General features: G+C 40.4%; 1 protein-coding gene across 1 annotated transcript in view; it reads left to right on the forward strand.

Moving 5' to 3' along the window:
- The window catches only part of SPTLC1 (serine palmitoyltransferase long chain base subunit 1), a 65,697-nt gene extending 63,198 nt beyond the window's left edge, over positions 1 to 2,499 (forward strand). Inside the window, exon 15 of the mRNA NM_001034749.1 lies at positions 1,212 to 2,499. Within this exon, the coding sequence (NP_001029921.1) occupies positions 1,212 to 1,305 (94 nt within the window). The 3' untranslated portion in view covers positions 1,306 to 2,499. The remainder of the gene's footprint in view (positions 1 to 1,211) is intronic.
- Positions 2,500 to 22,198: the final 19,699 nt, after the last annotated feature.

The raw sequence follows: 22,198 nt of genomic DNA on the forward strand, positions 1-22,198 counted from the left end.
TTGAATGGGGAGGAAGGTGGGAAGGGGGTTCAGGATGGGGAACATATGTACACCCATGGCTGATTCATGTCAGTGTATGGCAAAACCACTATAATACTGTGAAGTAATTAGCCTCCAATTAAATTAATTTTTAAAAATAAATAAAATCAGTGTTCATTGAACAAAACATCCTTATTCTGCCCTTAAGCCTTTACAGGGTAGTCCAAGGAGGTAGATACCCAGAACATCGAGTGTTCAAGGTCATGACACAGGTCACAGAGGAGGAGGATATGGTTAATTCTAGCCTGGGAGGGACTCAGGCTTCCGAGAGCAGGTGATGCATAAGTTAAACCAGGAAAATTGAGTGTATCAGACAAGCTGGGGTGGGCATGAGGCCTTCCAGCAGGGAATGCAGGGTTATGGAGATCTACAGGTGCATCAGGGGAGCCCAGAGCACAGGTTTGAGAGGAACCATTGAGAGGGAGCCTGGGAAAGACCCAGAAGAGCACATGGAGTCAGAGCACCATGCAGACATGGAGCACCAGGCTGGGTTCTGGAAGGCTGTTCTGGCAGCAGCTGGAACGCACCCTGAAGATCCTGCTCTCTCTCTTCTAATCATACCATCCCGAGTTATGAGCCTGTGTTTCATGAGGACAGGGGCCACCCTAATTCTGTGCCCTCGGGACTCCAAGCCCAGCCCACCTCAGCCCATATGTGTCCAGTGGCTGATGCAGATATTTGCAGAGCAGAATAAGAGGCACAGAGGTAGTGTTGAGCTGTCAGGCTGATGTTTCTTATCTTTAGTTTCTTGAAAACTTGAAAACCTTTGCCTTGCATCAAAATATTGTAGAACTCTGTATGACTTACTGAATTAAAATTGTGAACACCACAGACTCATTAATTTGAGAAATGTTGACTTCCTGCTTTGAACCTGGTCCTGCTTGCAGTGGTAGGCTTAAAGCTCTGGCAGAGCCCCACTGCAGGGTTACCTTGACCAGATCACTGGTAGTCCGGGGAGGAACAGTCACTCCTGTAAGTGGCAGTCAGTACTTGCAGTTCGCAGGACACAAGGTCCCTGCCACGACTGCTCAGCCCTGGCGGGGCAGTGAGAAAGCGGCTGTGGACTGTAGGCCGTGTTCCAGTAGAAGAGCTTTACACACAAAAACAGATGGCCGCCGACCCTTTGTGTAGACTCTCATTGGACTGTCTTGTGTGTCCCTGTGGTTTCTCAGCATTAGGGTTGTGGTCACAGTGGAACAAACAGAAGAGGACCTGGAGAAAGCTGCGTCCACGATCAGCGAGGTGGCCCAGACCGTGCTGCTTTAGTCTGGGACCTGGTGGCCACTCCACACACCACACTCAGGCCTCAGAATCATGGCCGAGCGAGCAGAGGGTGCCTTGCAGTTACCCGATAAGGTGTCTCTAGACGGTGTGGATGTCAACGTGTTGTGTGACCATGAGATGGATCCTGGTGACTTTTTAAAGGAAAACATCCGAAAACCCAAAATCTAATTTTTTTTTAAAGGAAAAACTAATGACAGTGTCTAACTGATCCTTAAATTGTGCTAGTTAGTACTATTTGTCTAAATAATTAGACAAAATTGTCTACACCGGTAAAGCTTAGAGGCACTTCAGCATATATGATACAAAATGTACTGAAGATCTAATCCAACCACATGTTTTTCAGTCTTTGTCATGTGAAGCGCAGTGGTGGCTGATATATAAAGGAACACTTTTGTGTAATTATTATAAACTTTTCATTATAATATATTTGAATCCAAGAATTTTTATATACACTATGATGTTGCACCATTTCTAACACTGAATCTTAGCATCCCTAACCAGAGAACAGTCATTATACTTCCTAAGTGAGCAATAATTTACATCAAATACTATTTTATTTTAGTATAATTGACCTTTACATTTATTCTTTGTTGATTTCTAATCTGTTTTCTGAAGAGGGTTACTGTGATCATCCCAAAATGGAAATCATGTCCTTGATATTTTAGAATATCTTGAATGTATTCTTTTCTGTATAGTGGGTTTGCCTAGGGACATATAACCATGGGGCTTTTCTAAGCTAAAGAAAATGAGACCTTTATTTCTTTTCAGCTTAATGAATTCCAGATATCTGAAAAAGATGTGAAAGCACTGAAAATACAATTTTTAATCTGTGCTTTAGCTGTTTTTTTCTTTAGCAGACCAAGTTGGGTGATATAAATGTTTGTGATATGTGCCACAAGATAGTACATAGATATTACATTATTATTCCATCTCTTGTTAAAGGGAAAAGAATAAAATTATATTGAAAATATCATTTTTATAGTATATGTTCATATTAACAAATGGTCCTCAACATCTTTTTAGATAACATATTTTTTAATGTTTGGTTTCTATTTTGCTTGAGGTATTTTGTACATATGTGCCTTGTGATTGCTGCTGCTTTAAAAGATACAGTACTCTGGGGGATGAATCTGTTCTGTTTTGTTTTTTAATTAAATAAACCTACACTCCTGATAATCAAGTCTATTTGTATATGTAATATATTCAACAGAATGGTCTCTTAATTTTAAATTCTGCAGACCTAGGGTGGTAGTCTGTGTGTGTGAGTGTGTGTGTATGTTATGGGGGTGTTTAATTCCTTAATGCCTTTCTTCAATATATAGTATCAGAAATTTCATTGGTTCATACTGATTTAAGCCTTGGCCCCATATGACTACAAAAATACAAGGCCTGTTCTTTTTATAGGCAAATTAAGATTGTAACCTTTCAAAGTCAAAATTGCAATATCTAGATTTTTATTGCTACTTTTAAAAAATGATTGGAAGTTCCTGGAAAAAAATGATGGAGCAGCACATATTATTTAACTTCAATCCTTGAAACACATCAACATGAACCAAAAACAAAGCCTAAATTAAAGCTATAGAGTGACCACAATCCAGTAATAGACACCACAAAAAAATACCTATTAGAAACAAAAAAATTGTATAAAACAAGTGAAACGTTGAGAAACAGTATCTCAAGTCTAAAGCAGGATGCACATTGCTGTTTTAGAGACAGTGAGAGGGTCTGAAGTGCTCTGTCAGTTGTCCTCTGTTTAGAAAGGCAGTGACTAGGTGAGCAGCGTGGAAAGCTTTGGAGCAGATTCCCACTCAGTGGTTGCCCCCAGGGGAGGAAGAAGCCGCACACGACTGCTCCCTTTTTGTTGTCTATAGGAGACGCCAGCTCAGGAAAAGTGGGACTTTTAGTCAGGTTAGGAAAAATGGACCATAGGCCTAAATACAAAGATAAAACTACAAAACTTCTAAGAGAAAGCAGAGAAGGAAATATTTCAAATCTTTGGTTAGGCAAACATAGATATAATACCAAAAGCCATAAGCCATATAAGCCATAAAAGAAAAAAATAGGTAAATATAGGCTTCATTAATTTTTTTTTGTTTAATTTGTTCTTCAGAGGACAGCTTGAAAGACATGAAATAAGCCACAGATTGTGAGAAAATATTTGCCAGTCATATATAAGAAAAGATATGTATCCATAAAGAATGTAAAGAGCACAACTCCAAAATAAGAAATGAAAAAGTATGATTTTAGAATGGTGAAAGACTGGACATTTCACCAAGAGAGACATTCAAATATCTAAACTCATGAAAACGTACTTGATCTGATTTGTCATCAGAGGAGTGCAAATTACAACTACCACGAGATACCATTACAGGCTCACTAGAATGACTGTAATAAAAAAGATAGATAATACCAAACGTCATCAAGATATGGAAAAATTGGACACCCCATGCATAGCTGGGGGAAAGGTAAAATGGTACAACTATTTTGGAAAACACTCTGGCGGCTTCTTCAGTTTAACATAAATTTGCCGTGCGTGTGTGCATGCTCAGTCGCTTCGGTCATGTCCAACTCTTTCTGACCCTATGAACTGTAGCCTGCCAGGTTCCTCTGTTCATTCATTCTCCAGGCAAGAATACTGGACGCGTAGCCGTTCCCTCCTCCAGGGGATCTTCCCAACCTAGGGATCAAAGCTGCATCTCTTACATCTTCTGCTTTGGCAGGCAGGTTTTTTTTTACACTGGCACCACCTGGGAAGCGCTATTCATAATGGCCATAAATCAATCCAAACGTCTGCCAGCTGATGATTGAATGAATAAACAGAAAGTGGTATATTCATAAAATGGAATACAAGTTAGTAATAAAAAGTCAAAAAATTTTTTGGAAAAAAACAGATGAAAACGACCATGAAATTATGTAATACTATGCATAGTCAATGTCCATAGAAAGCTGATATAAAAAGTTAGTGGTTGTCTGCAACTGGGGGTGAGGTTGAGATTGACTGATGAAAACTTATCAGCACAGGGGACCTTTGCAGGAGATGTTCTAAAATAGGATTGTGGTGATGGATGCACAACTCTGAATATACTAGAAAGCATTGAATCAAGGAGATCAAACCAGTCAATATTAAATCAATCCTGAATATTCATAGGAAGGACTGTTGCTGAAGCTCCAATACTTTGGCCACCTGATGTGAAGCCAACTCATTGGAAAACACCCTGATGCTGGGAAAGGTTGAGGGCAGGAGAAGTGGGCAACAGAGAATGAGATGGCTGGATGGCATCACTGATTGAAGGGACATGAGTTTGAGCAAACTCTGGGAGTTAGTGAAGGACAGGGAAGCCTGGTGTTCTGCAGTCCATGGGGTCACAAAGAGTCGGACACGACCTAGCGACTGAACAACAGCAATACTGAATCAAGTACAAATCTGTGGTAATGAACATAATTACTAATCAATTGACTCTTCCAGTCATTTCAGCAAATGTGTTCTTATCTGTGTTGACCCTGATGAACATCTGGAAGTCCACGACGTGGATGGGGTGGCAGGTCTCAGCAGCAAAGGACAGTATGCCAAAATAGAACAGGAGGCAGCTCAAGGCTAATTTGAAAGCAGAACAGGGTCTGGTCCTAGCTTATCTGCTCAGTAGCCATGAGTCCTTGGACAGGACCCTCCTCCTCACTGAACAAGTTCTTTATGAAATAGAGTTGGGCTGACGGACTATATTTGAATTATCTTAAATCTTCCTGCTGTCACAGTGTTTCCCAAGCCAAGTTGGAAAATTCTCTTTGGCTCCAGAGAAACCTCTGTCACTGAGAAAGAACTACCTGTGCACACTTTTCCCACAGGGAATGTGACTCACACCAATCAATATCCTATTTTGATGAAAACTCACAAGCCAGAAAACTTCAAAGACTGGATTCCATTCCCCTGGTTGTTGCTATTTACCCTCCGAGTGATTCTGTTCCCTCAAACCCCAAGCCGTCTCTCCCCTGCTTAATGGCATCCGAGAATTTCCCTGGAGGCACTCCCCATGCTGTGCATCACCTCAGGCCCCGTTTTCCTCTCACATTTATCCCACAGACTGCAACATCTGAGGAGGCCGCCAAGGGTTCCACGCACAGTGCAGAGGGTGCCCCAGAGTCTGGACACCTAGAAGGGCCAACATCACCACCTGCCGCCCGTGTGAGCCCGGACAGTGACCTAAACGGACTGCGCCTCGTTTCTCTGTCTGTAAAATGAGAGTAACTGTGCTGTAGCCTGTAGAGCCATGGTGAGAATTGGGTACGACGATACATGCAAATACTTTAAAGTGCACTTGATGTGTACTGAGTACAGAATATATGTTGTTATTAATGATAATAATGGAGACAAGTTGGCAAAACGTTTGCCTATCTTCCTGCTTACGTGTTCCAGTAGGAAGTCATTCCAGAAGGACTTGGGACTCACATAACATCCAGGTCTGTGATTTTTTTTCCTGCAACTGGTTTACAGAAGCCACTCCAAATATTGAAGATTTCGAAGAAAGGTATTTCTGCCTCCTTAACTCACATGTATGGCTTAGAACCAGCTTCCTACACGTTCTGTTGAGAATCCAGATCTGGCAGTCAGTTCCAGGCCCGCCCCTCATCTCCCACACAGGGACTGATAGAAACCTGAGAAAGTGCCCCACCCATCCTGGCAACTAGAGCTGAAGAGAGAAACCCTCTGTTCAAATTCCCAGTGCGTTTCTTCAGTCACTGATGGCACTGAAAATGAAAGGCTGATAAAGTATGATATGCTGTTTGGTTTCCCAGCTCCTCCCAGATAAGAAAGACTTGTATTTGCAGCTCAGCCCTTCCTCAGCTCACAAGCCCAGAACTAGTAAGTGAGATCTGGAGGCCAGGCCTCCCAGTAGGCTGCCTCATGCAGGCAGGCCTGAGTCCTCTGCCGGGATGTCTCTGAGTGTCCTGACGCTGCTGCTGCTGAGCTGAGCTGAGTTGGGACAGCTCCAGGGCCTCAGACCTGCAGGTGATACATCATGCTATATGGCTGTCACATCTGCCTCTTCCATATTCTTGATTTCTTTCATTCAAGTGAAGAGGAAACCCTCATTCACCCTATGCAGTCGACACACAGTCTCTGCTTAGAACTGAGCAATAGGGATTTGAGTGCTCGGGGCCCACTGTTCTTCCACATCTGTTTCCTGTCCCTTAGCATCTGGCTGGCCTCCTGACTCGTCTGACTCCCCAGCTTAAATGGACATGCAAAGAACTTATTCTTCATTCCTGGGGATGAAGAACCTTGCTTTCTTGTTGTTTACATTTTTTAAATTACACAAGTGATTATATGTTCAAATTAAACATCCAAAATATAAGGAGGCACGAAGAATAAAACTTGAAAATCCTACTTCCACCCAATTCCACTCCCCAGGGGTAACTCTTATTCAAAGTTTGTTAGAGATCCTCCAGAAACAATTTCTATTTGCATGTGTACCTATATTCAAGTGGATTTTTAGAAGCACAGAACAACTGCATAGTTCTTGTTCTGACTTAAGGTAGGAATTTTTCTGTGACGGCACCTCATTCCATTTACTTTGGGCAGAGTATTCTGTAGTTTGGATGTGTCACAATTTATTTGACTAGTTTTCTTTTTGTAGACATTTAATTTCTTATTTTTTTCCTATGGCAAACAATGTTGAAATGAACATCCTCAGACATGTAACAATGTGCTTCTGTGGAATTTCCATGGTGTGGACTTCTAGAACTGGAATCTTGAGCCCAGGAGTTTGCAAAATCTTTCTTTGTATAAATACCAGCAAATAGTTTTGTCAGGTATCTATATGGCAGGTTTTCTCTTTTCTTGCTGTTCTTGTGTTATTTTTCTCTTTACAGCTGTGTCAAATTTTTATGCTATCGAATTTGCCAGTCTCTTCCATACGGCCTAGAAATTCTGGCTTGCTAAAAAGAGGTGTCCACACTCCAGAATTACAAGAAAGTTGTCCTTTCTCCTTCAAATACTTCTTCCTATGGATCCGTAGCTACTTTGTGAGCTTGTTTGTCTTATCTTGGCCAACATCAGAACACTGCAACTGTTGTTGATTTCTGATACGTGTCCCTGTCTGGTAGAACAAGTCTCCTATCTTTCTCTAGTTCAAAATATGCTTTGACATTCTTTCATTTTTTTCTTGCAGAAGACTGTAAGATTCAGGTTACCATATTTTAAAATCAGAGTGGTTGTGTCTGCATCATACTGCTTTCAAACATGTTGATAGAGACCTTTATTGTCTGGGATGCAAACTGCCTGGTGACATCAAATGCTCCACACAGCTATGTTAATGGAAGCCTCTTCTGAGCATGCTAGGTTAGAAGCTCTGCAGGAAAAAACTATATTTACTCATCTTTGTCCCCCCTGCCCCCTGCATCAGTGCAACCAGATCCTCATTGACACAATAAACATTGAGTGAAGACATTCTAGGACAAGAGCAGTAAGCTCTTGGTACAGACTCATGGCATTGGCTCTTTCTCACAGGCACATACATGCATGCATGCTAAGTCGCTTCAGTTGTGTCCGGCTCTGTGACCCTATGGGCCATAGCCCACCAGGCTCCTCTGCCCATGGGATTCTCCAGGCAAGAATACTGGAGTGGATTGCCATGCCCTCCTCCAGGGGATCTTCCCGATCCAGGGATAGAACCTGAGTATCTTTTGTCTCCTGCATTGGCAGGCAGGTTCTTTACCACTCGCATCACTTGGAAAGTCATAGCCATGTACAACCCTGAGCAAATAGCTTTACTCTATGATAGTTGGCTTTCTCATCAGTAGTATGGCCACAGTCTTACAAGTTCTGCCGACCTCGCAGGGGGATTCTAGAACTAAATGAGTACCATGCAGTGCCAGAGCACTAGGAAAAAGTAAAGTAAAACATCCTAACAAAACAAAATGAAAAGGAGAGCAGGGTGGAACGATGGGTAAAAGCTAGACAAGAAATTAAAACATTCTTCTTCAACTGTCTGCTATACATCCCTCAGCCACCCACAAAAAACTTGAAAAGAAGTGAGAGGTACTTCTCAGGATCCTCAGAAGCTTTAGGGAGCAACCTGAGACCTGGGGGAGTAAAACACCTCCTCAAATGATGGCTGAATCTCTGCTTCAGACATCTGACAAGGAATTCCCTGGTGGCACGATGAATAAGAAGCCGCCTGCCAACACAGGGGACATGGGTTCGATCCCTGGTTAAGGAAGATTCCACGTGCTGTGGAGCAACTAAGCCACAACTACTGAGCCCACGCTCTAGAGCCTATGAACCACAGCTACTGACTTGCATGCCACACAGCTGAGCCCACATGCCTAGAGCCTGCGCTCTGCCACAAGAGCAACCACCACATTGAGAAGCCCATGCGCCATAACTAGAGTAGCTCCCTCTCACTGCAACTGGAAAAAGCCTATGCAAAGCAACAAAGACCCAGAGCAGCTGAAAATAAATAAATATTATAAATAAATAAAACGTGACAAATTTGCACTAGTGTGTTCAGAACCCAGACCCAACAACATCCCCTCCTTCTTTCCTTGTCCTTACCAGGGAAAAGACCCTGGAAAGGCCAGAAGGCTCTTTCTTGGCCTTCTGGTTGTCAGAAAGACCTTCTGGTTGTCAGAAATCAGACCAAGGAAAACAGTGATCCTTAACTGAAGGCTTACAATATACCAGATTCTGTTCTAACCTCTTTTTCGTCCTCAAGGAAATCCTGTGAGGTGGGGATAATTGACTTCATGTTTTATGGTTGAGAAAGTTGAGATACAGAGATGTGGAGTGACTTGCCCATCATCACACAGCCAGAAAGAGGTAGAATCTAGATAGAATCCAGGTATTTGGGTTCCAACATCTATGCGCTCAAATCTCAAATCACACATCTTTTCATGCAAGATCACATTTTCATTGTGCTCTCTCTCTTGGTGATACGTGTCTGAGGCTCCTAAGGATCTTAGATGCCCCTCTCACTGATACATATTTATCTCCAGAGTAAGTTGTCTGGAGTGATGTTCAGTTGATATTAATTCAAATTCAAAAGGAAAATGCTTTGGAATCTATAAAGTACTTTAGAAATAAAAGATTTAGTTTACAAATCACTGTGCTGTACACCTGAAACTAACACTATATTGTAAATCAACTAAACTTCAATTTTAAAAATTAATTTTTGAAAAACGCTTCTGCATCCTAATTCCAGGAATCTGTGAATGTTTCAAATTATTTAGAAAAAAGTGGGGGGGGGGTACCTAAGTCAAATGACAGGTTTCAGAAGAGAGACATAGGGGAAATGAGACAAGACACGAAGACGGAAGCAGAGATTAGAGTGATGCAGCTACAGGCCAAGGAGTACTAGGGATGACCAACAGCTGCTGGATGTTGGTGATCTTCCCCCAAGGCCTCTGGAGGGAGTGCAGACCTGCCAACATCATGCTTTTGGACTCTGGCCTCCAGAACTCTGAGAGAATAAATTACCATTGTTTTATTGCCCCACCCCAAACATTTATTGGTTTGTATTTCTATATCAAAGCTTCTATAGTCAAAGCTATGGTTTTTCCAGTAGGCATGTATGGATGTGAGAGTTGGACTGTAAAGAAAGCTGAGTACCAAAGAATTGAGGCTTTGGAACTGTGGTGTTGGAGAAAACTCTTCAGAGTCTCTTAGACTGCAAGGGGATCAAACCCGTCAATCCTAAAGGAAACCAGTCCTGAATATTCATTGGAAGGACTGATGCTGAAGCTCTAATACTTTGGCCACCTGATGCGAAGAACTGACTCCTTGGAAAAGACCCTGATGCTGGGAGGGATTGAAGGCAGGAGGAGAAGGGGATGACAGAGAATGAGATGGTTGGATGGCATCACCGACTTGATGGACACGAGTTTGAGCAAGCTCTGGGAGTTGGTGATGGACAGGGAGGCCTCGCATGCTGCAGTCCATGCGACTGAACTGAACTGATTTCTATACATGCTAACTTTTGCATGTCATACCTATTTCATTTGCAATCTAATTTTCTCTGCTCAATGTTTTTTTGTGTTCTTGTAATATGCCAAAAATATCTTTAAAACATGATATATTTAATTGCTACGTAAGATTTGTTAGACCTGTTTTTTATTTGTCAAACACTTATCCTTACCCAGTTAAATCCTTCTATTTTGTAAACAGTATGTTGCCATCATTTTTGAAATTATTTAAAAATTTTTGTTCTTATGCAGCATTTTCAGTGTAATTATTACTGACTAGATTACTCTAAGTGAGACATTTCCTTTAACTTTTTGAAAAATATGGATGAGGCTATTTGACATTAGTTCTTTTTCTTTCAAAACTTAAAAATCAAATTATATTGAAGGATTTCTACCCCAGCTGTTCCACCTTCAGCCACACTCTCAAGAGGCAGTCCACTTAAACCTTTTCCTCTTTATTTCTCCTAGAGAACCAAGTATTGGTCTATATATTGTTATGCCCCATTTCCTCATTCATCAGCCTTCATTAAGATCTCCTATTTTGAAAATATTCTCTACATATCTTTTCCTCATTTCTTTATTTGAATTACTACCTTCCACTTGTTTATTCTTCTAGGAGTTCTTAGTTTATGCCAAGTAATAAGCCCTTACAATTTCATGCAGTTGCATTACTGTCATCTATATCTTAGCTGCCTGCATTTGGTGTAATGAAAGCTATTGATTTCTTTTTCCCTTACAGTTTGTGCTTTTGAAGTTTAGTTAAGGACTTTTCAACACTCTTAGCTCCCCACTGATTTCAGTTCTTTATTTTTCATATTTAGGTCTTTAATCCATCTGAAGGCTAACCCTGTATCAGGATTAGGTAGAAGTCCAGTTTCATTTTTATTCTTCTTCATATGGTGAGATTGTCTTCCAAAATCATTCACTAAGCAATCTCTTGTTTCCCCCTTAAATTTATTTTTATACTTTATCTTATATTAAGTCTAATACAAGCGTCAGTCTTTAAGTTACTATGTTCCTTTGCTGTTTTCAGCTGTTCTCATGCCAATTTCACTGTCTTTATTAAATTACAGTCTTTTAACCTACCTTTATTATTTGACAGGACACATTCACCCTTTGTTTTCTCTGAAATTGAATTCACCATTCATAGGTTTTTATTCCTTCATGTATGTTTTTAAGTAGATTTAGTTGAGTTCCTCAAACTATCCAAGTGGAATTGTCTGATATTGCATTTCATTCATAGATTAATTTAGGAATCAATATCTTACAGTATTGAATTGTTCTAAGAGAATGGGATGTCTTTGTATTTATTCAGATCTTCAATCTCCTTTGAGTTTTTAAGTTTTCGCATTGAGGCACTTTTGGTGTCTTGTATAATTTCTAGATATTTTTTACTTTTGGTTATTGTAATTTGTATTTTACTTTTGTTATCTTTCTAGTCAGTTATTGCTGGTGTAGAGAAAGCATTGATTTTTGTAAGTGTATCTGGAAAACTTGCTGAATCATTTGTTGGTTCTTTTGTTTTTTCAAGTAGATTATACTTTTTATTTCTTTTTCTTTTGTTATAGCATTGTCCAGGATCTCCAAAACAAGACTAAATGGTGGCAGTGGTAGTGGGCATATTTGCCTTTACTCCAAAATGAGTTGGAAAGTGTTCCCTCCTCTTCTCTTTACTAGAGAGAGTTTATAAAAATTGGTTATTAATTCCTTAAATGTTTGGAGAAATTCTCTATTTGAAAATACCTGAAACCCGGGGATTTCTTTCTCAGGAAACTGTATTACAAATTCTATTTCTTTAATGGTTATAAGACTATTCATATATCTATTTTATCTTGCTTAGTTTTACTAGGATGTGGTTTTCAAGGAATTGGTCTTCTAAGCTGTCCAATTTATGAGGATTGAGTTGTTTGTAGTATTTATTCATTATCATTTTAATGCCTGAAAGATCCACTGTGATACCCTTCTTTCATGTTGACATTGGTGATTTGTATAATCTCTTTTTATATCTTTGTCAATAAGTTTGCCAATTTTATTGATTTTTTTTGACAAATGAGTTTTTGTTTCATTAATTTTCTCTCTTGCTTTTATTTTCATTGACTTCTGCTTTTTGTTTGTTTTGTTCTTTCTGTTTTCTTTTTGTTGTTGTTTTCTTTTCTTTTTCCAGTCTCTTGAGCTAGAAATTCAGATTATTGATATATTATCTTTTTTCTAATGTAAAGATTTAGTGCTATAAATCTCCCCTCTCAGCCCTTCTTTAGATAAACCGTACAAACTTTGATATATTGTATTTTTATTTCATTTATACAATTTTTAATTTTATTTTTAAATTTTCTTTTGCAACTTCCTGTTTGACCCACGGATTATTTAAAAGTGTATTAATTTCCAAGTATTTGGAAATTTCTCTGTTGTCTTTCAGTTGTTGACTTTTTATTGATTTTCTTGTGGACAGAAAACATACTCTGTATGATTTCAATTCTTTTAAATTCATTATGGTTTGTTGTATGACCTAGGAAGGACATGGTTGTCATGATGAATGTTCCGTGAACACTTGAATAGAATGAGCATTCTGCTATTGTTGGGTGCAGTGTTCTATAAGTGTCAGTTAGATCCACTACGCTGATGGTCTTCTGTGTTCCTGTTGATTTTATCTCTCATAGTTCTATCAAATAGTATGAACTTCCAGATATAGAATTCATTTAGTTTTTTCCTTTTATCTCTTGCAAAGTGTTGTGCTACTAAGTTCTGGCTTGATGGTTTCAGAAATCGAGAGTCATTAATTCAGTCTTCCTGTAGAGTTAATACATCATTCCTCTCTGATTGTTTTTAAGATTTTTTTAATTAATTTTTTTGTCTCTAGTTTTTCGTTATATATTTAGTTCCATATCTGTTTCACAGATCCCTGAGGCACTGTTCATTTTTTTCAGTCTCTTTTTTGTTTCATTAATACTGCATGAACTCAACTGACCTCCCTTCAGGTCCACAGATTCTAGCCACTGTTATCTCTACTCTCCTATTGAGCTTACCCTTTGAGGCTTTTTTTTTTTATATTGGCTATTATATTTTTCAGTTCTGTAATTTTCATATGGCTGTCTTTTGTAGTTTCTATTTTTTACTGAGATTTTCTATTTTTTCATTTGTTTTAAGAGAATTCATATTTGTTTATTGAAGCATTCTTATTACAACTTTTAAAATCCTTGTCAAATATTTCATTATTGGCATTTTTTCTCATCTCAATATTGGAGTTTTTTTTTCCTCATTAAAAGTGTTGGTTTCCTGGTTCTCAGTGTGATGAGTGAAATTTTATTGTGTCCTAGACATTGTGGTTATTATATTAGGAGACTTTTAAGTGCTCTTTAAATCTATTTTATTAGACATTCACCCTTTCTAAGTTTAATATCTAGGTTCTAGCCTATTTTCATAGGCTATAGTCCAGTGACCATTTAGTTTTCAGAGCCCTTGGCATTCTATTCTCGTCTGCTTCATTCTTTTGGCATTTATGTGGCTCTCGCTCAGTCCCTACAGGTGCTGCCTGAAGGAGTGGAAGTTGCTTTCCTGGGGCGTGCAGAGGTGAAAGGCCACCTTCAGCCAAGGGAGGTAGAGAGACTGAAGCCACTGGGCCTGGATCTTCTCATGCCATTGGGTGGAGGGCAGAGCCATGCTAGGCTGTGCTGATGCTGCCTGCAGTGGATCAGTCTACTCACCAGTACCCAGAGGAGGGAGTGGAGAAGGGGTTCCAGTGTGGCTCTGAGGGCAATTGGAGACCTCTGACGTGCCCCTTGTGAAGTAGGAGTTAGCACCCCCCACCCCATTTTGGCTCTGTTGGGTTTCTCCTTTCTGATTCTTTGGCCAGTGCCTTTGTTTGTTTGTATGTCTATGTACATTAGTGTCCCCAGGTTTCAGGTCTCTCTGGCCCCATATGAGGCATATGAGAGATAAAGGAACTCACCACATCATCAGTCCTGAGGTCTCTAACTAGTCAACCTCTTCTTTCCAGCTTTCAGAATCCTTTATTCTTGACTGTTGGATTATTTCCAGGCTATTTAGTTTGACAGTGAAGTGGATGAGGGATAAGTGAGCCTACACTTTCTTGTTCTGGAACTGAAAATGCTATTAAAGATTTTGCACATGGAAAGCAGAATGAACCACTTAAATTGCATGGCTACAGGAGCTACTGCTGGGCCTTGGTATAGAGTGGGCATTCTGTAATCATTATTCGTTGAATGAATGAATAAATGGAGTTTTCATACTTTAATATCAATGTCCTAGAGGCATATATAAGCCAGAGCCCCATTTCCCTGAATTCTTGGACAAGTACTTCTCAAGGCTTTTAGGCTTCATCTTTCTGAGAAAAGACCATAATGAACTGGTAGCCTGAGGTAGGAGACTGCTATTTTCTAAAAGCTGATGACACTACTATATATATATATATGTGTGTGTGTGTGTGTGTGTGTGTGTGTGTATATATATATATAAATATATATATATATTTTTTTTTTTTTCACCTCAAGGAGCAATTATTGTTTTCTCTTTTCCAAAAGGAAGAAAACTTACTCTTCAGTATTCAGACAGCTTAACATAGTAAGGACTCAAAAACACCCTCTTAGCTTGAATCTTTCTTCAAGAAAAAGGTCAAGTATTTAAGATACAGAAATGTTAATATTTTTTTAAAAATTGCTGTTAATAACACTGGATTGACATGACAGAATGTCTGCATTTTTTAAAGACATTAATGTTGAGATTTAAATGAGATTCCCTTCAGCTTATAGTCCCTTTTCCCTGTGAATATTACGATGCCTCTCAGATGTGGCTTTTAAAATAAAAGCATCTTAATGAAGCAGTAAATAGCTCTACAGTGAGGGGATCATCTGTGAGGGGTGTGCTTCACAGTGGATCACACCCACAGGTTTTGTTTTTGTAAATTTGAATTTTACTCCTCAACGGATACCCTATTTTTTGTATTCAAGAGATGAAACACATAAGGAATTCATTAAGAAATCAGGCTTTGGTGGGACAGCTTTGATTTGACACTTTTGAAATATGATCCAGGTCACAGCGGTGAATGGTGCAAACCTCTTTTTTGGTGATGGCATCTGGACTTGATTATTTTAAATTAGGTTGTGTGGCGCTGGCATCCACTCCCCTGCGAAACTGCTACTGCAGACAGCCCTTGTTCCCCAAGATGATATGGGAAATTAGATGAGTTCTGAATACTTAGAAATAAAATTTATGTTAATTATCAACTTTGTTGTTTCAGTATCCCATTTTTCTAAGCTTCTAGAATGTCACCTTTTATCTTTCATTGGTAGTGATGGTTTTCATGCCAAAGATAAATTACACCTGGAGCATTTTATTAATATTTAACTTGTACCTTCAGAGGCATAAGTGACACTAAATAGGCTCGTCAGTAAATATTTATTAAATGAATGGAAAATTACCCCCAAATAACCTACCATTAAGAACACGCGAGTGTGTTCCGGGGGGTGCGTGGGCGGCTGCGTGGCTATCTGCACACCATGTCCAACAGCTTCACTCCCTTTGCATCTTCAGTGGTCAGGAGTTCAAAAAGAGGGTGGAAAATTGGGTTTAAACCCAGTTTTCAGCAGCTCATGTGTACAGTTTTCTGATTTCGAGAATGTTTATATTTGAAAGTTTATTTTCTCGCAATCAGAGTCTGGTTAAAGAGGGGAAAAAAGACACTTTAACATCTAAAGAGTTTACCGACTGTCCGTATTTCCTCTTTTATGTTGTTTCAGAAATAGTCACACAGCCATTTCTTAAATAATTTCATAGAAACCAAATTCCAAGTGCGTTTATGTTTCAAAGACGAGTGGGTTATTTTGATGAGCTTTCAAATTTGAAAGGCCTCTTTAACAAATATTTTGGGAAGAGATCAAGCACCGAGAAGATCTGGAATGCCGATGTTCATTTGTACGCACACATGTCAGGGTAACACAATTTTATCCCACTTACTTATTCTGCTCCCCAAGACTTAGATTAAAAGCATCCAAGATTGTAGACTATTAACATCTGTAGTATTATGTCTCAAAGCTCTCCAAGAAATTGCAACTCATCTGAACCTCCATAAAATCTACTAACAGATGAGAAATGAAGGAAACTGACTTGCCTATCTTTCTACTGCCAGGATGTCACCGAGACTTGTTCTTGACTCCTGTTCACTCCATTTGCTAAACTTTTCTATCACACAGCAATCCAAACTGGGCTAAAAACAGCCCTGGAAGATCAAATCCTGGGAAAACAATAATTTCCAAAATGGCCCTTGAATCCCCCTTGTCTTCTAATCCATTATGACCTTCTTTTGTCCCACTGAAGTGTTAACATTCTTTGTGTCCCACCTTTTACTTTTAAATTTGGGATTTTTTTTCTCCTTCAAATGATGGTGTCTGTTTGTTTTTCTTCTGCATATCAAAATAACTCATAAATGAGTCTTGGAATCACTATTAATATTCATGGAATATTGTTTCTGAATCACTTTTCATCTGTTTCTGGACAGGCAAAGCAGACTTCCATATTAAGAACAGAGGGCACTGGGGACTTCCAGTGATTAAAATTCCATGCTTCCATTGCAGGGGACCCATTTTCAATTCCTGGTCTGGAAATAAGATCCCACAAACAGTGCAGCTAAAAGATTTAAAAAAATAAGAACAAAAATGAACTCTGGAAATAAAAGGTGGAATTTCAATAACAGACTCAATTTCTTAGCTCTGTGACCTCAAGCAATGTTTGGAACCTCAGTTTCCCCTTCTGTGAAATGAGGTAAGACAAGCAGCTTCCTGGTGATATGTGGCCGTTCCACAGGGCAGAGGTGATAGGATACCCAGCACACTAAGCACAGAGCCCTGATTCCAGCAATAGCCATTCAGAATGGATGCTCACAACCAACAGCCAAACAGAATGGATGCCCGTGACCAGCATCAAGCCAGTTGTCCAGGGCATCTAACCTGGTGCCCATTGAATAGCTACTGACTCACTGTGGCTGAGTTTGGGCTCCCCCAAACACAGACCCTGAAATAAGGATTAAAGTGACAGCAGTGTATCTGGGCAGTGATCCCCAGAAGCACCTGCTGGATAGCAGGAGGCATCAGGGGCTCGTCCTGCTGGGACCCTCCCAGTTGACTGGTGAGCCAGAAGGCTCAGTCATGGCCCCACTCCTGTCCCTCTGAATGAGGGCTGCCCCACACATTCTTGCCTACTCTGTACAAGCTCCTACAGCCATGGGCACTTGCTGTAGGGGTCACAGAGGGGCAGATATGAGCCCTGAAGGAATGTAGCATCAACAATATCTGCTATGACTGCTACTATAAGTTTTGCAAGAGAGAACTCAGCATTTACCAAGTCCCCAAGGAGACAATGGTCACTTTGAACACAGAGTTAAACCTAGGACTTTGAAGGAACCAGAAGCTCCCTGCCAGGCTCTTCTCTTCATGGTGAGTAGGCCTGGCCTGCCACTCAAGTTCAAGTCCAGTCACAGACAGCAGATTCTCTCCCTGGTCAGGCATTGGAGGGCTGCTGCTCCTGAGGTAAAGGGCTTCCTACAACTGAGACAGACTCTGAAGCAACTGACAGCTGGGGGCAACAAGCCCTTCCTCAAAGGAGTAACTGGATGGCCTGTCTGTCCAGTACATTCTAGAATTCTGGTAGGCAGGCTGTCACTGCCCAGGGCCACTCCCTCTGAGGGTACTTCTTTGGAGAAAAGACCTCCATGTGCTGACATGTGGAGTGAAAGAACTGGCTTCCTGCCAGGAACACTCTTACTGGGGATACCAGCCACAGCCTCCTTCACACACGAACAGCCAGCTTCTCAGCCCCTGACTCTTCCACATGAATAGATGGAGGAAAATTGCCTTTGTGGGAGCGTCCAAAACAAATGAACCAGCCAAACATAATCAGGTAAAGAATTATTTATACACACATTTCTATGGTTGGGTATCATCAGAAATAGTAGAGAAAACTCTGCATTTGTGAGTTGAGAATGATTATCAGAGATCAAAAAATAGCCTAATTTTTTTTGCAAGTTCAGTAGGTGGAGTGGAAGATAAAGTTAAGGAAATATCAGGGTAAGAAAGACAGAAATGGAAAATAGAAGAAAATTAGAAAATCATTCTAGGATGCTGCTAAGTCACTTCAGTTGTGTCCGACTCTGTGCGATCCCATAGACAGCAGCCCACCAGGCTCCCCTGTCCCTGGGATTCTCCAGGCAAGAACACTGGAGCCATTTCCTTCTCCAATGCAGGAAAGTGAAAAGTGAAAGTGAAGTTGCTCAGTCGTGTCCGACTCTTAGCGACCCCATGAACTACAGCCTACCAGGCTCCTCCGTCTGGATGAACAGCATCTAATTAACTAAAGATAGAAATAAAGATGGAGAAGGAAACGGCAACCCACTCCAGTTTTCTTGCCTTCAAAATTTCATGGACAGAAGAGCCTGGTGGGCTACATCCAGTCCGAGGGGTCACAAAGAGTCGGACATGACTGAGCATGCACACACAGCAGGGCATAGAAGGAAACAACTGAAAAAATTTTAAAGCTTAATGGATTCCCATTCACTCAGGTTTCTTTTATTGAATACTTCTGCTTCAACCAAATGTTCTAGCCAAAGCTGAATTAAAGAACAGGAGGTTTAGAGTTATCTATTTCTACCCAGAACACCAGGGAGAATTGATAATCCTGAACTTCCATAGAGGGAAAACACAGATCTTCTATTGTGACAGTCATTGTGGCTGTCCTCGGAACAGAGGCCTATAGTATGGCCCCTCCCAGGGAAAGAGTCATGGCCAGGCACGATCATCCAGGGTGCCTTGGTCAGTTACTCAATGGGGTGTGGTGTGGCACAGCCCTGACCAAGAAAAGGCAGGGAGACAACTACAGGGACTGGTTTAAACTTCCTGCTACTTTCCTTGTTACTCAGGCTGTGATATTTGGAGCTGGTGCAGCCATCTTATCCCAATGAAGACCACTGCTAACACACTGATGGAGGAGCAGAGCGGGAAGGAGCCTAGAGCCTTGAAGCACATGGAAAGTTGTCAATCCAACCTTAAGATTGCTTCCTTTTCCACTTCTCTTTAAGGGAGCAGTCAAGGTATTTGTGCTATTTTTAGACAGATGCTATGTTCTGGGAAGAATCTGGAGAATACACCCTAACATATATCACTTTGGCATGAGAATTATTTTGAACTGAAGGCAGTTGAGAAGCGGCAGCTGTAGGAAAAGCTCTCTAGCCTCTCTCTGTCTACCTAAAAACAGGGCAGAAGTTTCTGTTTGTGAAGGTGTACCCTTCTCCCGTACCAGGAGGGAAGAATCACCTTTATTACTACAGATGGAGGTGATAAGTCTGCATAAACAAGTCTTACTAAATAACCCTTATCTTTCATTGCTTTCTCCCATATATTTACTACCTCTAGAAGCCTAACTTAAACCCCTTTCCTTTATCTCTTTGCATGTCCACAATTTATCACTCTTTGTTAAAATGACATATATGCCTCCAGGTCTATGCACCCCTTGGGGTCCTTACTTTTATTCTATAAAGTTCTTTGTGTACACATAAAAATTTAAATTAACATCAAAGAAAATGTATGTGCTTTTTCCTCCTGTTAATCAGTCTTTTGCCAGTTTAATTTGAAAATGCAACTACAGAAACTAAGAAGGTAGATAAAGGTTTTCCTCCTCTACAATTCCTTGCTACCTAACACAGCTTAATTAATATACATACAAAGAATCAGAAATAACAGTAGCATGGAACTTTACAGCAGTCATATGAGAAGTTAAAAGCTAGTGAGAGATTAGTAGAGACAAGTCACATTTCCCTCTGTCCTCACCAGCACTTCAAATGGTCTATCCGATGGTTTCTCAGTGTCGTTATTTTTAAAGATTTATTTATTTATTTGTTTTACTATGGTGGGTCTTTGTTGCTGCACACAGGCTTTCTCTAGTTGTGGTCTGTGGGCTTCTCTTTGCCATGGCTTCTCTTTTTGCAGATCACGGGCTCTAGCACGGGCTCAGTTGCCCCATGGCATGTGGAATCTTCCTGGACCAGAGATCCACCCGGTGACCCTTGCATTGCAAAGTGAATTCTTAACCACTGGACCACCAGGGAAGCCCTCCCACTCTCATTGTAATTTGAATTTGCTGATAGCCAGTGAGGCTTGGCATTTATCACAGATTTGTTGGTCATGTATGTAGATTTCTTCTTCTACTGTCCACTGTCCACTCATTTTATACACTTTGAATTCCCTGCTCTTTCCTAATTGATGTGTAAGCTTTCTTTTTTCTTCAGGTTCTAACCCCTTATTCTCTATGTTGAAAATAACTTCTCACAGTCTGTGATTTAGGGAGATTAGGGCTAAATGACATAGCATTTTGGCTGTGTCATTTTTTTTTTTTTAAAGACTTTTTATTTTAGAGTAGTTTTAGGCCTGTAACAATTGAGAAGAAGGTACAGAAATTTCTCATAAATCCTCTAACTTCTTATCAACATCACTCACCAGAATGGTACATTTGTTACCAAGGAGGAGCCAACATTAACCCATTATCATCACCCCCAAATCCACAGTTTACCTTAGAGTGCACTCTTGGTATTGTACATTTTATGGGTTTGGACAAATATATTAAAGTGTATGTTTATCCTGATAGTGTTTTACAGAATAGTTTCACTGCCCTAAAAACATTCTGAGCTCTGCCTGTTCATCCCTTGCTCCTCTGCCTCCAATGACAACCACCAGTGTTTTATTATCTCCATTGTTTTGCTTTTTAAAGAATGTGGTACAGTCAGAATCATCCAGTATGTAGGCATTTCAAGACTGAATTATTTGTTCCTTTTACCCCAGTGACTCAATTGTAAAAAGTCTACCTGCCAATGCAGGAAACGCAGGAGATGTGGGTTTGATCCCTGGGTCGGGAAGAACCCCTGGAGAAGGGAATGGCAAGCCACTCCAGTATTTTTCCCTGGAGAACCCGATGGACAGAGGAGCCTGGTGGGCTACAGTCCATAGGGTCGCAAAGAGTCAGACACAACTGAAGCGACTTAGCACACAGCATAGTTGATTTAGAGTGTCATGTTAGTTTACGGTGTATAGCACAATGATTCAGTTATACGTGTATGTGTATTTCTTTTCAGATTCTTTTCCCTGATAGATTGGCTGTGTCATCTTTGAGACTGAACCAACCACTGTGTTATCTTAGGCAAATTATTCAACTTCAGCCTCCTCTCTTCTAACAAGGCAATATAATCCAACTCAGGATTATTCAGGAAATTAAGTGAAACAAAGTATGTCAACAGGGTAGTAGATTAATATACAGAGGTAGCTTTTCTGATTTTTAGAGCAGGAAAGAACCTTAGAAATCGCTGAGTCCATTGACCATCAAATCAATGCTATTTAGACAACACTTACCAGGTACTAGGGACAGTTTTGAGTTTTACACATATTAGCCTATCTGATCCTCCCAACAATGCTATTTGATGATACTATTATTACCCCAGTTTTACAAATGAGAGAACTGAGAAACAAAGAGACTAGGACACTTGCCCAAGACATCTTGGAGTGGGCAGGCAAGGTGAAGTTACAATTTCTACTCTTTTATCTACTGGGAGGAGTGCTCACAACAATTCAGTTTTTTGAAGAAATGTTGTTTAGACAAGAGATCATTTGAAAAGGACTGATAACCACTCCTTAGCTACTGCAGGGACATCTCAAGTTTCTAAAGAACTACTGGTTGAGGCCCACACCAACATATGAGGAGCCATGGACCCAGACATGAGGTGTCAGCTAGAGTCCTCCTCCCAAGCCCACAGTGCCCTGGGGAGTGTTCCCTGATCATCTCCCATAAATTAGCAAGAAATGCCTTCGAATGCAATAAGGAGGGACCACCCACCCTCGTTATACACAACCGGGTTCTTCTGGGAAGA

The sequence above is a fragment of the Bos taurus genome, chromosome 8, assembly GCF_002263795.3.
Source record: "Bos taurus isolate L1 Dominette 01449 registration number 42190680 breed Hereford chromosome 8, ARS-UCD2.0, whole genome shotgun sequence".
NCBI classification, from domain to species: domain Eukaryota; kingdom Metazoa; phylum Chordata; class Mammalia; order Artiodactyla; family Bovidae; genus Bos; species Bos taurus.